The 15,128-nt window shown below is 39.1% G+C and overlaps 2 protein-coding genes across 5 annotated transcripts; one reads left to right on the forward strand and one right to left on the reverse strand.

The window, feature by feature from the left end:
- Window positions 1,897-5,790, forward strand: LOC18768605 (LRR receptor-like serine/threonine-protein kinase RCH1). Its single transcript, XM_020570665.1, has 2 exons — window positions 1,897-4,987; window positions 5,168-5,790. The coding sequence occupies exons 1-2, from the start codon at window positions 2,014-2,016 to the stop codon at window positions 5,674-5,676; spliced, it is 3,483 nt and encodes a 1,160-aa protein (XP_020426254.1). The 5' UTR covers window positions 1,897-2,013; the 3' UTR covers window positions 5,677-5,790.
- Window positions 6,554-11,435, reverse strand: LOC18767963 (B3 domain-containing transcription factor ABI3). 4 transcript variants are annotated; one of them, XM_020569778.1, is made up of 7 exons: window positions 10,511-11,435; window positions 8,247-10,102; window positions 8,017-8,109; window positions 7,795-7,895; window positions 7,587-7,633; window positions 7,417-7,493; window positions 6,554-7,308 (listed from the first exon to the last, which is right to left on the reverse strand). In XM_020569778.1, exons 2-7 carry the CDS (start codon window positions 10,080-10,082, stop codon window positions 7,150-7,152), a joined length of 2,313 nt encoding a protein of 770 aa, XP_020425367.1. In that variant the 5' UTR covers window positions 10,083-10,102; window positions 10,511-11,435; the 3' UTR covers window positions 6,554-7,149. The 4 variants fall into 4 exon arrangements, with proteins under 4 accessions (XP_020425367.1, XP_020425366.1, XP_007200956.1 ...); XM_020569777.1 differs by having other exon boundaries at window positions 7,587-7,639; XM_007200894.2 differs by having other exon boundaries at window positions 8,247-10,401.

Genomic DNA, 15,128 nt, shown 5'->3' on the forward strand with positions numbered 1-15,128 from the left:
CCCAAATTGAATTTGGATCCTCTCGACTGTAAATACGAAGAGCCCCATAGAGTTATGGACCGCGAGTTTTCGTTCTTCTGGTTTTTGATGGTCTAGTAATTGGGCTTGAGTTTTAAGGGCCTCCTGGGCTATTTTCATGGAGTCCAAATCATAATTTGAAGCTATGGAGATTGATTTATTTTTTGTCTGTACAAGTTTAGTACGAGGAGAGGGACTCAAACTCAGGTACAGTGGAACAAGCTCGTTGTCTTGGCCAATTGTTCTAATTGATCCATTGATGAGAAGAAGCTTGTTGCATAGGTTTGCGAAGGTTTTGTCAACACTGAAACGTGGATAGATTCCTTAGTGGGAGTTTCCCAAAACCATGCCTTAGAACTTCGGCCCATGGCCAACATTGTTCTCTGGCCTGTGCTATATATAATTATAACTTTTCTTTCTTGTTTCCACATTAGTAAGTTGTGGTATTTATTTTATTTTTAAATTGACTTGTTAGAACATTTAACAAAATTTAATATATTTATAAAAAAAATTAAACTATCATAATGTGAATTAGGTCAATTGGATGAGATAGTGTATTGTCTTTTGTAGGCAATAATACTTTATATTCTTTTAAAATGTATTGACTCACTAACCAGTTAACGCTTGACTAAATTACAATACTTTAGAGCATCCAAAATGGGCTCCTTAAACCACCTCATTCGACAAATTTTAGAGAGGAATTATAAAAGTACAACTCCAACTATACTCCCTATCCGTCTCCTATAATGGGGAGACCTCTAGAAGCTATTAAATATGAGGAGAGAGAAAGGACTCCTAATGGCTTCCTATAATTTAATGCTGCTTTATTTAATGAGTATTTCAAACCTTTATTTAATGCTAACTTTTTTAAAAAAAAAATAGAGATGGACTAATGAAAAAAGAGTTATAGCATTTATGAATCCCTAAACTAGAGAACACAATTGAAGTTTAAATTTTATAGAGAGCTCCTAAAATAACTTTTATATGTTTTTAGCTCAAATTTAACTAAAAAATAAAGGGCATAATTATAGATGCTCTTATATTATTATAAGTTACCAACAAGGCTGCATCTCTAGCTTATCAACATATGAAGAGCTTCTGACCTTAGTAGTCGACATAGTTTCCCACTCTATGGTTTTCTTATTTTGATAATGGTGTACTAAATTACAAATTAATAAGCCTACAAACAAAAAAGAAAGAAAAAAAGAAAAAGAAAAAAAGAAGTGCAATGATATGCCTTGCATTCAGAGATGAATTTGTCATAGAACTTAGAAAGAGTAACTGATGCCTATCTTGTTAACTGTGTCACATGGAATTCCTTTGTGTTATATTACATATAATAGTAATTCTTGCCATTGCTGCCTGTTTTTGTCTTCGGGAAGGGAAAAATCTCAAATGAGAAGAATTTGGCATGGCCAGAGAGATAGTTGACAGACATAATTAACAAATGCCTCTCCTTATTTTAACACTCAATTACACCACCTTCCTCTTCACTCTATAGCCAACAACAGCTAGCTATAATGAAAATTTTGAAACCAAATCTGTAGCTCTCTCTCTCTCTCTCTCTCTCTCTCTCTCTCTCTCTCTCTCTCTCTGTGTAGTCAAAAAAGCAAAGAGAGAATCAAAGATAATGTGGCAAATGGCCTTCATAAGAGGGGCTCTTTTATCAAAACCAAAAACAGCCCATTTCACTGAACCCATTGAGGAAAACAATGCAAGACACATGGTGTAGCAAACAGCCCTATTCAATTCAAAAATATGTAGCAAAGAAACAGAACCCCGAGGTGAAGGTGGTGGAGCTGGTGTGCCTGCTTTCTTTATTCTTTTAAAACCTCTCTGTCTTCATCTCTCTATCCTTTTCTTGCTTGACTGCGAAGGATGTATTAATTATAGAAAACCAGTAGAGTTTAAGAAAAGAATCAAGAAAAGAGAGGGAGAGAGAGACCCAATGCAAAACCAAGTAGAGTGTGGTTAGTGTTTTGAGGCAGTTTGGCAATGCCAATGCTGCTGATCAGGAAGTCTTGTATCTCCCACAACCACCACCAAATGCCGAGGAAACTCTTCCCAACTCACCTCCACCTCCACCACTTCCTCTCTCACTATTCTCTCCTGCTCTTCTTCCTCCTCACACTTCTAACTTGTTCTGCTTCTGCTGCAAATGTTGAGGTTCTTACTCTACATTCATGGCTTCAAAGCTCTCCCTCCCCCTCACCCTCTTCTTCATCAGATTTCTCCAACTGGAACCCTTCAGACCAAAACCCTTGCAGCTGGTCCTACATAACTTGCTCTCCCCAAAATTTTGTCACTGAAATAAATATCCAGTCTGTTGAGCTAGCCCTTCCCTTCCCTTCAAATCTCTCCTCCCTTGCCTTCCTCCAAAGGCTCATCATTTCTGGTGCCAACCTCACTGGAACAGTGTCACTTGATATTGGTCATTGTAATGCACTTACTGTGATTGATGTTAGCTCAAACAGTCTTGTGGGTTCTATTCCTTCAAGCATTGGAAAGCTCCAAAATCTTCAGGACTTGATTTTGAACTCTAACCAGCTCACTGGGCAGATACCAAAAGAGCTCGGTGGTTGCATCAGCCTGAAGAATCTCCTTGTATTTGATAACTATCTCAGTGGGAGTGTTCCTGCTGAGCTTGGCAAACTATTAAACGTGGAAGTTATTCGTGCCGGTGGCAACAAAGACATTTCAGGAAAAATCCCGGATGAGCTTGGAAACTGCAAGAATTTGCAGGTGCTTGGTCTTGCTGATACTAAAATTTCCGGTTCCATCCCTGCATCATTGGGTAAACTAAGCATGCTTCAGACGCTTTCGGTTTATACTACCATGATATCCGGTGAGATTCCACCGGATATTGGCAACTGTTCTGAGCTTGTCAATCTATTTTTGTATGAGAATGACCTCTCTGGTTCACTGCCACCAGAGTTGGGTAAGCTTCAGAAGCTGGAGAAGATATTGCTGTGGCAGAACAATCTTGTTGGCAACATTCCTGAGGAAATTGGGAACTGCAGAAGCTTGAAGACTATAGATCTCTCTTTGAATTCTGTCTCTGGAAGCATACCCCAATCTTTTGGAAACCTCTCAAATCTTGAAGATCTTATGCTTAGTAACAATAACATTTCTGGTTCAATCCCATCAGTTCTTTCCAGTGCTACAAAACTCTTGCAGTTGCAGCTTGATACTAATCAGATATCAGGCTTAATCCCAACTGAGCTGGGAATGTTGACAGAGCTAAGAGTCTTTTTCGCTTGGCAGAACAAACTTGAAGGTAGCATTCCATCAGAATTGGCTGGTTGTAAGAGCCTCCAAGCTATTGATCTCTCACACAATGCCCTCACTGGTAGCTTACCTCCTGGCCTGTTTCAGCTGCAAAATTTAACGAAGCTTCTCTTGATTTCGAATGAAATTTCGGGGTCCATACCTGCAGTGATTGGAAACTGTAGTTCTCTTATCCGGCTCCGCCTCGTAAACAATAGAATCAGTGGAGAGATTCCAAAAGAAATTGGGCTCCTTGACAATCTTAGTTTCCTTGACCTGTCTGAAAACAATCTTGTTGGTCTAGTGCCAGATGAAATTGGAAAATGCAGTGCATTACAGCTGCTGAACTTAAGTAACAACAGCCTTGGAGGTACTTTGCCTAGCCTTTTTTCTTCTCTCACTAGGCTTGAGGTATTGGATGCCTCTGTGAATCGATTTGTGGGTCAGATTCCTGAGAGTTATGGTAGGCTTGCTTCACTTAACAGGCTCATCCTCAGCAAGAACTCACTCTCGGGACCAATCCCCTCTTCGCTTGGTCGCTGTTCTAGCCTTCAGCTACTTGATCTTAGCAGCAACAAGCTCACTGGCACAATCCCGGAGGACCTGTTTGAAATTGAAGCTCTTGACATTGCTTTAAACCTGAGTTTCAATGCCTTGTCTGGGATAATCCCACCACAGGTTTCTGCTCTTAATAAGCTATCCATACTAGACCTCTCACACAACAAGCTTGAAGGTGACTTGTTGGCACTATCCGGGCTCGAAAATCTTGTTTCTTTGAACATCTCATACAACAATTTCACCGGCTATCTTCCTGATGAAAAGCTGTTTCGGCAGTTGTCAGCAACGGACCTGGCAGGAAACGAAGGACTGTGCTCTAGAGGTCATGACTTTTGCTTCCTCAGCAATGGTACAACAATGAGCATGCCAAAAAGTGGCGGTTTCAGGAGGTCATGGAGGCTTAAGTTGGCCATTGGCTTGCTGACAACCTTGACCGTTGCCTTGACAATTTTTGGGGCTGTTGCAGTGTATCGAACACGAAAGATGATGGGAGAGGACAATGATTCCGAGATGGGAGGAGACTCTTGGCCTTGGCAGTTTACTCCATTCCAGAAGGTAAATTTCACGGTTGACCAAGTCCTGAAATGTCTGGTGGAAACCAATGTGATAGGAAAGGGATGTTCAGGAATTGTTTACCGGGCAGAAATGGAAACCGAAGACATTGCTGTAAAGAAGCTATGGCCAACAACAATAGCTACACGATACAATTGTCAAAATGACAGGTTCGGGATCAATGCAGAAGTTCGTGATTCCTTTTCTGCTGAGGTGAAGACCCTTGGCTCAATTCGCCACAAGAACATTGTTAGGTTCTTGGGTTGCTGTTGGAATCGAAACACAAGGTTGCTAATGTATGAGTACATGCCAAATGGGAGCTTGGGTGGCCTACTTCATGAAAGAAGTGGTAACTGCTTGGAATGGGACCTGAGATACAGGATAGTACTGGGAGCGGCACAGGGCCTGGCTTATTTGCACCATGACTGTGTTCCTCCAATTGTTCACAGGGACATCAAGGCCAACAACATCCTCATTGGTCCAGACTTTGACCCCTGCATTGCTGATTTCGGGCTTGCCAAGCTTGTCGATGAAGGAGACTTCGCTCGATCCTCCAACACCGTTGCTGGTTCTTATGGCTATATTGCTCCTGGTTAGTACAAATTCTTATGGCTACGTTATAAATTTCAATTAGTATGTATATAAACAAAAAGTGGCCATAAACTGCATCATGAATAACTTGACATTTGACTTAGTTTGACTGCTGGTTATGAAGTTTGACCACTTCAAACGACATTCCAGTGCTCCACATTTTCTTGGATTTGATTTACAGAATACGGATACATGATGAAGATAACAGAGAAAAGTGATGTGTACAGCTATGGTGTAGTTGTGCTAGAAGTGCTAACAGGGAAGCAACCAATTGATCCAACCATACCAGATGGCCTGCACATTGTGGATTGGGTAAGGCAGAGGAGAGGGGGAGTTGAAGTTCTGGATGCAAGCCTACGGGCCCGGCCTGAATCCGAAATCGAAGAAATGTTGCAGACACTAGGTGTGGCTTTGCTCTGCATAAACTCAACCCCAGATGACAGGCCAACCATGAAAGATGTAGCAGCAATGCTCAAAGAAATAAGGCAGGAGAGAGAAGAGTGCATGAAAGCTAACATGCTTCTCAATGGTTCTGCTGAAAATGAAGGGCGAGAAAATATCAGTTGCAGTGTAGGAACCTCATCAGCCATGGTGGTGCAGCATTCTTCTTACCCTTCAAGTCACAGCACAAGCTTCTCTGCATCCTCATTGATATACACTTCTCCCCCTAATGTCAAAAACAACAGTTAACTGATCAAATAAGAAGTTATTTCAGACTTCAGCTTAGAAATTTGTTTTCTGCTTGAGTTTTTGTTTCAAATTAGGCTCAGGTTTTTCTTTGTGTAAAATTGAGGAGAAGTTTTAATAATCAGAAGCAGCGAAAGTCACTTCTTGGTTTTTATGTAGAGGTGATCCCTGTCTTGGTTGACATTTGACTTAGTTTGACTGCTGGTTATGAAGTTTGACCACTTCAAACGACATTCCAGTGTATGTCGTTTGGCCACGTAGTGTCATATGGATTATGGGCCATATCAAACAAGAAATATGTGTGGACTGGACTATAGGGAATGTAGCGAAATTCGATGGTGAGAACAACATATATGACCGCTCATGTGAACATTTATATTAGTCACAAGATCATTTCATTAAATTTAAATGAAGTTACTATATAAGATCATTTTAAGTGAAATTACTATTCAGATTATTCCTATAACTAATATAAAGATCCATCTCTCACCATAAAACGACTGAGAGAATGTAATTAGTTGAGCTACTGCTGAAAGCAGACCATACATTGTAGAACTTTCTAAATTTCCAGAAGAAGAAAAAAAGGGAACTTTTTACCAAGAAAAAGTTACAAGATGGTCAATTAAATGGTTTACAAGCAATTGGGAAGGGAAATTTACACAAATATGCATTGAGTGTCCAGAAAGTGGAAGTGAAAGAGCTCGACGACTTCAGCTATACCCCACTAAAGTCAATTAAATGGTTTTAAATTTTAAAGAAAAGATGGAAAATTTTCCCATTACATATTCTAAAGACCTTTCGAAAACTTTAAGAAATGGCAAATATTATACAATAATTGCATGTAACACAAACATTTCAATATGATCAAATATCAGGCCATCAATTTATAATTAATTTAACCACATGCAGCAATGCAAACATGATTTTGAAATTTTTTTAGTACATACATACATATACATAATGAATGAGCGAGCATTATACATCCCTTCTCATATACATGATTTACGAATTAAGTTCTACAAAATACAACATCAATAATTAACAAAACACAACACCCACTAATTAACACTTAATTGGGGTCACATTTTGACACTGCAACCCCAAAACACACACACACACATATATATATATATATATAATCATACACTATTTTGAACCCTCTATACGTCAGATGGTTTTTTTTTTTCATCTCTAAAACCAAAAGCCCTGCCATACCGACTGAACCAACCTGCGCAAAAAAGCTTGAATATTTTCAAAACGCAGTGTGATCGCTTTTGGAGACAGTAATCTACATTGACTTTGACTGGAGAGAAAATCGACCAATTAACGATGAGGAGGAGCTTCAACAATCCCCCAGGCTATTCTTTACCGTCCATCTGCCCATCCATTTTCGAGCATGGAAGAGAGAGAAAAACAAAGTAGGAAGATGTGGCCTTCTGTTTCGATTTCGTTTGCTTGCTTTGCTTGTCTCTCACTTTACTGTTTCTTGTGTGTGGCTGAGGCTGAGGCTGAGGAAGGTGACGAACCATTAGTGCCAGCTGGAGTGCTTGCATGCTGGTTCCTTTGCGACTTTCCCGGCCTTTTGTTGCCCTCTGATTTTGCCCCGGCGTGCCGTACCTTCACTCCTCGTATCATCTGTATATTAATGTATAAATACACATAAAAAATTAACATTATACGAAAAATTAGTCACTAACTAATTCGTAGATTAGTGTTTGATTAGGATAATACTAATAAACATACATATTTGTTACATTTCACGTCTGAGTAGATGACTATGAAGTCCCCTTCTTGGAGTCCATTGGCTCTCACAAAATCTCCTTCAACCACATAATAATAAATCCATGACAAGTTCAGAAAACAAAACAACAATTCATGACAAATTAAGAGCAAGAAAATTGCGCTATGTGCACCTGTGTTTTCTAGGAGATACATCCTGCTTTTATTGTTGGGCCAGTACCTGAAACTCCACATATAGATAGAAAAAGAGGAGCAAAATAATTACTTACAATTTCTCGGACGACCGTATCGAAAACAATTAATTAACATTGATAAACAAAAAATTTGTATTGAAAAATGAACATGGCATGAACATTAATAGACTCAATATTTGTAGAATACCTGTAGCGCATGTTCCACACGTGAGAAGTCCCAATGTCTTCCATTGGGATGGAAATCCCATCTCTTGCCTCCAGTTCTGGAAGATGGGTTTCTGCTTCCTTCTAATTAATCATTAATTAACAACACCACCAACAATTGCAATTAACAAAATGAGTATAACCAATTTCAATTAAGTAAGTGAAGAGTCAGTTCAAATGATGATTAAGGAAATTAATGACGCACTTTTGGTAACACAATCCTTCCAAGACTACCCACATCGCTCTGCTTCAACACCTTCTGCAGAAGAAACTTCAAATTCTTCTCAGATTTCCATCCCTAAAAAAGAAAAAAAAAAACAATGGCAAGCAAGTATTAATTAGTTGATCAAAATTGTTTTCTATATCATCCCCAATCAATTAATATTGTACCAATTAAGAATGTTGAGCATAACTGCACCAAATTACACAACCCACCTGGCGCCTCTCCTGCCTTTCCTGTGCAGCACTACTACGCCCCTGATTGTAATTCTGTGCTTGAGTACTAGCCGGCCGATCCATCTGCTGCAAGGGAGGAGGCGGTGCAGCCTCTTGTGTAATGCTAGGCATCATGGCCGGGGATTGGGACGGGGCCGCAGTAGCAGTGGGCCAGTAAAACCAGTTGCCCGGATTGGCTTGTAGTGGCACAGTATTAGTGCAATTCAGATCGGCTGCGTTCCCAACAAGCCTTGTGTGCTGCTGATGAAGGAGATGATCCGGCATTTGAGCATTAAGGTGCTGCTGCTGCTGATGTCCATGCCTATGGTGTGACACAAGCCGTCTCTGCCTCGCCATCCTCTTCTTCCTCGCCTCTTTCGTAGCTGAAGACCCTAACCTCATCAATTGATGCTCACCATTCAATGGAAAATATTGGTAAGGCTGGTATTGACTTCCATACCCGGCAAAAGCCTGGGGATGATGCTGTGGAGGAGGGGCTAGGTGAATGTTATTGTCCGGGAACGACCCGTAATGGGCCGTTCCCATGCCGAACGGAGACGACGGCCAGGTAGGTTGCCCAGAGTCAATCATGTGATGATATTCCGGTGATGGTTGGTATGGACCTGGCCCGTTAACATACTGGTCAGGCGCTATGTACCCCATCATGGAAGGGTAAGCTGCCGGAGGCGGAGTGGGGACAAGGATTCCCCCGGCCTGATCATAGGCTGCATGTGGCGGCGGTGCCATCCAAGGAGTTTGGGTGAAACTACAAGAAGGGTTTGATTCAAGAACTCTAGGGCTTGTGTTAGGGTTAGGGTTTTGAAAAGGGTCTTGGGCAACAATATCGGCGTCTTTGGTGGTAAGACTATTACTGCGCCTCTTTTGGAGATGGTTGGTCTGAACCCACTCAAGCACAAGTTTAAGCAACTGCTTCATGGCCTCTTTACCTCCCCCCAACCGCCTGGCCGCGCACTCGATTGTCGACTTCTTGATCTTCACACTTCTCAAGTCTTCAGCGGAGACCGTCTCTCTGTTTGACCTCAGCCACTCCAAGAACACCATGGCCATGTCGTCCGGCTCCTTGTTCTCATTCTGATCATCCTCCTTGTTATTCTCCTCATCACGAACTGCAACTTCCTGTTCTTGTTGTTGTTGAGGAATAATTGCAGTGGCTTCATTAGGGTCTTGTAATTGGTGGGGCGCTAGTAATTGCTGGTGGTCGTCATCTTGTTGAAACTGCTCCATTAAAAGGCTGTCACTTTGGAAAATGGAGGAGGGGTCAAAAAACTCATTGGACTCGAACAGATCCATGTACCCAAAAGTCTCCATCGCACCCATGCAATCCATGGCTCCGCCTTCCCTGCTGAGATCCGACGGCTGAGAGATCTCCATCGAGGCGGTGGAGGACAAGGCATGCGCATCAACCGCCTGATCATCACCCTGTGAGTACTGGTGGAGGTGGTTGTAACTGTTATGGTGGTGCCTTCTCTCCCCATCTTCCTCCGCGTCCGATCTCAAGATGGCCCAGGAGGCCGCGGAGGAGGACGAGGAGACCGAAGACGAGGTGGACGATGAAGTGGCCGACTTGACCGGTGCAGGGGTTGAAGATGAGGAGGAAGAAGATGACATGCATGGGAAGTCAGGGAGAGGAGGGAAGTGGTCATTGTAGAAAATGGAAGGGTCATTGACATCAGCAAGGAGAGCAGTTTCTTGGTCATTGTCATCAAGCCACATCTCACTTGGGTCCACACCCAAATTATCCTCCTGATCTTCCAGTTCCTCCATGGCACCACCACCACCAAACCCATCTGAGATTGGAATATTTGCATCTTTCATGTGGTGATGATGAAGATCTCCTGCATGCAGATCTTGATGATGATGAACTTGAACTTGCTTCCCCTTCATTTTTTTTACTCAAATAACTGATCTTTTTTTCCCTTTCTGTTGGTATCAGATATTTTTGTGAAAGAGATAGTGGAGAGAGAGAGAAGGGTTTAAGTTATTTTCTGCTTCTGTGTACGGATAAGTGCAAAGAGATAGAGAGAAAGAAGATTGTATTGGATTATGGAAGCAAAAGAGTGAAAGGGCCCGCTTTTGGTATCAAACCCTCACACAGAAGCAACATAAAGAAGCAACATAAAGCATCTGATACTCTCTGCGCTATCAACAACACCATCAAAGATAACCACACAAATAATAATAATATCAAAACAACAATTTTATTATTATATAAAATAAAAAAAACCTATTTTAAGTCATCTCACCACCACAGAAGGCGACGTCACTGCTCTCTAACCCATGAATCTGTTGATATTTAACTGGGTCATTATCTCAGAACATCGACCTCTCCAAACACTAAATCTCTGCGCTAAGACCGAGATTAACAGAAAACCAGAGAGGAGATTACCAAAACCACCGACTCTTTCTGCAAAAGTCCGGCGAGGGCAAGACAAACAGAGCAGGAGCCTCTCCAAGAATGAGAGCACGCACGCTTAAATGGAGGGAAAAAGCTCAACAGCCCCCATGTGTGTTCTGGTTTGTTCTGGGAGGTTTCATTGTATTTGCACCCACTTCTGTTTATTTCTTTTTCTCTCTTTTTATTTTTTTTGGGTTTTTTTTATTTTTTATAGATAAGTTCAAATGGTTTTTTCCTCGGGTTTTATTTTATTTTTCTGAGAGTAGTGGGGTTTTAATCCGAATCTCATCCCTCATTAAGTAAGAGAGAGATAGGAAGAGAAAAGAATCCAAAGAGATGGAGAGGCAGTTTTAGAGAGAGTGCAATAAAGGAGACGGATTAAAAGAAACAAGAAAACAAAACCGCGTGCCGCTACTTTCTTAGCCCTCACTCCGGATTTTGTGCCACCCGCCATACGTTCCCACCTGAATGGTACCACCATGCGGTGCCTCAGCCTTTACCCTTACTATTTACAACTTCATCATTAACCCACATTTCACATTAACAGCCTCTAATTAGGGTTTTCTTCAACATACTTTTGCTAATTAAAAAAAGAAAAAAAATTAATCAATCCAAGCGATAGTCCAAATTACCCTAATAGCACATTTACTAATCCGTAATCGGGTTAGGATGAATTGAACTGAGGAGTTGGAATCCGAATTCTCATTAAAGTTGTTTATTAAATTATCATGAATTGGAAATGAAAGTAGTTTTATTGCCAAAATACACTTATTCTAAATAAATTATTAGGTAAAAGTGAATGGCAAATTTGGAATTTTAAAATTTTTGTGAGGATATAATGAGTAAAAAAGATGGATTCCGGACTAGTTCTCCATAAATTAGAATACCACATCCCACTCAAGAGTTCAATTACTTCTAAATTTGTTTTATGTGGGCTGCGCTTGCTTATTCATTCTTTTATGTGTAGTAAACACATGAATAATTAGTAATATGAATTCAACTACTTATTTTGATTCTCATTATTGATTAGTAAACATACCATAAATTGATCTAATTTATGGTGAGAGGATTCGAACTTTTTTTTTTTTGTTGATCTAATACTCAAACCTCTTATTCAGCATCTTGAAGGACTCGTACTCAGACTAATAATACATCTTCATCGTGCAACGGCAAAAACGACAGATGTGGATTGCAGTCGAAAACTAGAATACAAAACATAGCAAACTCCTATAGAGTTCCTGAGAATTAAAATAAAAATTATAGCAAACTCATAATACTTAAAACAAACAGAAACATCGCTCCACATCCTCTTCGGAACTGAAGAAATCCATAATGCCATACCGGCTAACCTTAGTGTCGCACCGGCTAAACCCCAACCCACACAAATAGGTAACTTTCATTGAATTGGAGCAAAAACCATGTATATGTGGGCCAAAAGTGGCAACTAAATCATGGCAACAATGGTGTTTCGAGGTGTCTAATTCCACATCACATACAAATCAACATAGCAACCGTTACTACCTCTACCAACATCGACGCCACCACCTCTGCCAGGATATATAACACTACCGATAACTCTTATTATAGCCAAGTAAAAAACACTCAAACCAAAAAAACCTACAATCAAACCTGCAGCCAGAAACAACAAAAACAAAACCGAGATCCACAGGAAAAGAAAGGGAAGGAAAGAAAAGGAAAACAAAAAAAAAGGATATAGAAAAAGAGGGGGGTTGAGAGGGAAGAGAGAGACTGACGTCTTCATATAACCAAAGTGATCAAAACAGTTGCATAAAGCACGTAATAAATTCATTTTAGGGAGAATGGAATGGTCAAAATTCTTTGATATTTTTTTCTCTATGTTTCCTCCATAAACTGTAGAGAGAGAGAGAGAGAGAATGGACCCAATGGGTTTGTTTTCGATTTTGTAATTTCTATTGGTTAGAGTTAGAATGATAATTGATGTTGAGTTTAAGAAATTTAAACAACATAAAAAAAGAAGAAGTTGATAATTGACATAACAAGGTTTGTCTTGATTCGTGAGTGAAGCGGCAGGGATTACCATTTGCTACTACGTGTCCATGCACTTCTGACGTATCCCTTTTCTTTTTTTTTCCCTCTCCCCCCTTCTGCACTGCCAATAATCACGCTCGTTCTTTCAACTCACCATGTCTTTAACCTATTTCTAACGTCATTCTCTGGCTCCAGTTAGATTCACACCTAAACAACCCAAGCAATCATGACAGACCAATCGAGTATCACCACGCATTCCTAATAAACCGTAGCGGTCACATGACCTGTTTTAGTTTTCGTATATGGCTGCTTCTTATTAGTTTTTAGGATGAGAGAGTTGATGACATTCGTCACAACTTTAATGGGCTTCTTGTTTCCGTACATCACAGTCGCTTTGGCTTTGCTCTATTACGACTTTTTGTTTGTGGGCACTCATGTGGATTTCGGTGAAGTTGCCCCACATTTGAGCTTTTTTTCTTCTTTTTTTCATATTAAAAAAGCAGTTTATCCTAAAAATTTAAGACTCAATTAACACGATGGTTTAATAACCCTAATAAATTTAAGATATGTTCCTCTTTTAATTGTTCACACGCTTAAATGACAAATGATAATCATGTCGCGATGATGCTGTAATTCAATGAATAGATAATATATTTCATCTTTTACTCTTATAATAATTACAAATGATGCTTTTGGCAACCAAACAAAACATAATTTTCACTAAAAAGAAAGATAATTGAAAATGATACTTATGTTTAAATGACACATTAAGTATGATAAAAAACGGTAAATTTTATTTTTCATCTTTTACCTTTATGATAGGTGACATATAATCACGAGAAAAATCAAATCTTAATGGTAAATTAATTACGAAAAAAATCCGTAAAATTGTATCTTTCATTTTTTACTTTTATGACAATAATAGGTTGCACTCATGTAGCGAGGAAACCAAATCTCAATGGCAAATTAATTATGATCAAAATTCATAAACTTTTATCTTTCATTACGACAATGACATATGATACTTATGCCATAAAGAAACTAAACCTCAACACATTAATTGTGATAAAAACTCATAAAATTTTATTTTTCATCTTTTACGACATAAGACACTTACGTTGCGAGGAAACCAACCTCAATGACACATTAATTGGGGAACAAATCGTAATTTTTTTATATATATTTCATCTTTTATTTTTACGACAAAGACAAATGACACTCATGACGCAAGGAAACAAAACCTAAATACACTTTAATTATGATCAAAACTCGTGAAGTTCTATCTTTCATATTTTGCTTTCAAACCGATGACAAATGCCAATTAAATCGTGAGGATATGATTACTCAGTCAAACATCAAATATGATGAACCCACAGATAATATATTTCATCTTTCTTTTACGACAATCACAAATGAGTGCATTTTTGCTTACCATTTTAACCCCAAGTGTATCTTCATCATCCTTCTCAACACACGTCCATTAGTATATTCATAGTTCCACAAATACAAAGCAAATAGTTAATTATGGTTATACCCATAAATACATATCAAGTATTGAGAATAATATTTTGAGTTAAAATAGTAAGCAAAAGTATTTCCATTACAAATGACCCTCGTATTGTGAGGAGAGTAAAACTCAATGGTACATTACTTATGATAAAATCTTTAAACACCTTAATTTTGATAAAATTCTTGATGGAATATGAATGCTACAACATATGTACGCGTATAAGTGCAAAGCGATTGGGAGAGAGAGACTGTATTGAATTAAGGAAGCAAAAGAGTAAAAGGACCCGCCCTCAGACAGAAGCAACATAAAGCATCTGATACTCTCTGCTCTATCAACAACACCATCCAAGATAACCAGACAAATAATAATAATAATAATAATAATATCAAAATAACAAGTTTTTTATAATAAAAAAACCTATTTTAAGTCAGTTGATTTTTTGGTTCATGTTTTTTTGTCTGAGAGTAGTGTGATTTTAATTTGAATCTCAACCCACAATCCAAACACATAGTAAGAAAGACAGAGAGAGGGAGAGGAAGAAAAAGAATAAAAAAGAATCACTCCGGATTTTGTGCCACCCGCCATTGTTCCCACCTGAATAGTGCCGCCATGCGATGCCTCAGGCTTAACCAATTTTATTCACAACATCATCATTAACCCACATTTTACATAAACCGTCTGTAATTATGGTCGTTCGTTTGAGACTCAAACTTCAGTGTAAAAAGACGAGCTCATTGTTCTTATCAACGAATCTAACTCACACTTGCATATAACCAAAGTGATAAATTGCATAAGCATGTAATAAGTTCATTTTAGTGAAAATTATGAAATGGTTAAATCTCTCTTTAATATTTTATTCTCCCTATTTCTTTATGTTTTCTCTATAAAATGTAGACAGAGAAAATGAACTGACTGGTTTGTAATTTGTTATTTTCGATTTGATAAT

The sequence above is a fragment of the Prunus persica genome, chromosome G8 (genome assembly GCF_000346465.2).
Source record: "Prunus persica cultivar Lovell chromosome G8, Prunus_persica_NCBIv2, whole genome shotgun sequence".
In the NCBI taxonomy this organism is placed as follows: domain Eukaryota; kingdom Viridiplantae; phylum Streptophyta; class Magnoliopsida; order Rosales; family Rosaceae; genus Prunus; species Prunus persica.

Bases quoted from the DNA above. Each gene is read 5' to 3' on its own strand.
- LOC18768605 (XM_020570665.1), top strand. From the start codon at position 2,014: ATGCCAATGCTGCTGATCAGGAAGTCTTGTATCTCCCACAACCACCAC. The intron at 4,988-5,167 runs GTTAGTACAAAT...TTTGATTTACAG, and splicing joins TTATGGCTATATTGCTCCTG to AATACGGATACATGATGAAG.
- LOC18767963 (XM_020569776.1), bottom strand. From the start codon at position 10,151: ATGAAGGGGAAGCAAGTTCAAGTTCATCATCATCAAGATCTGCATGCA. The intron at 7,640-7,794 runs GTATTCTACAAA...CTATATGTGGAG, and splicing joins GTGTGGAACATGCGCTACAG to TTTCAGGTACTGGCCCAACA. The intron at 7,494-7,586 runs GTGCACATAGCG...ATGTGGTTGAAG, and splicing joins GTATCTCCTAGAAAACACAG to GAGATTTTGTGAGAGCCAAT.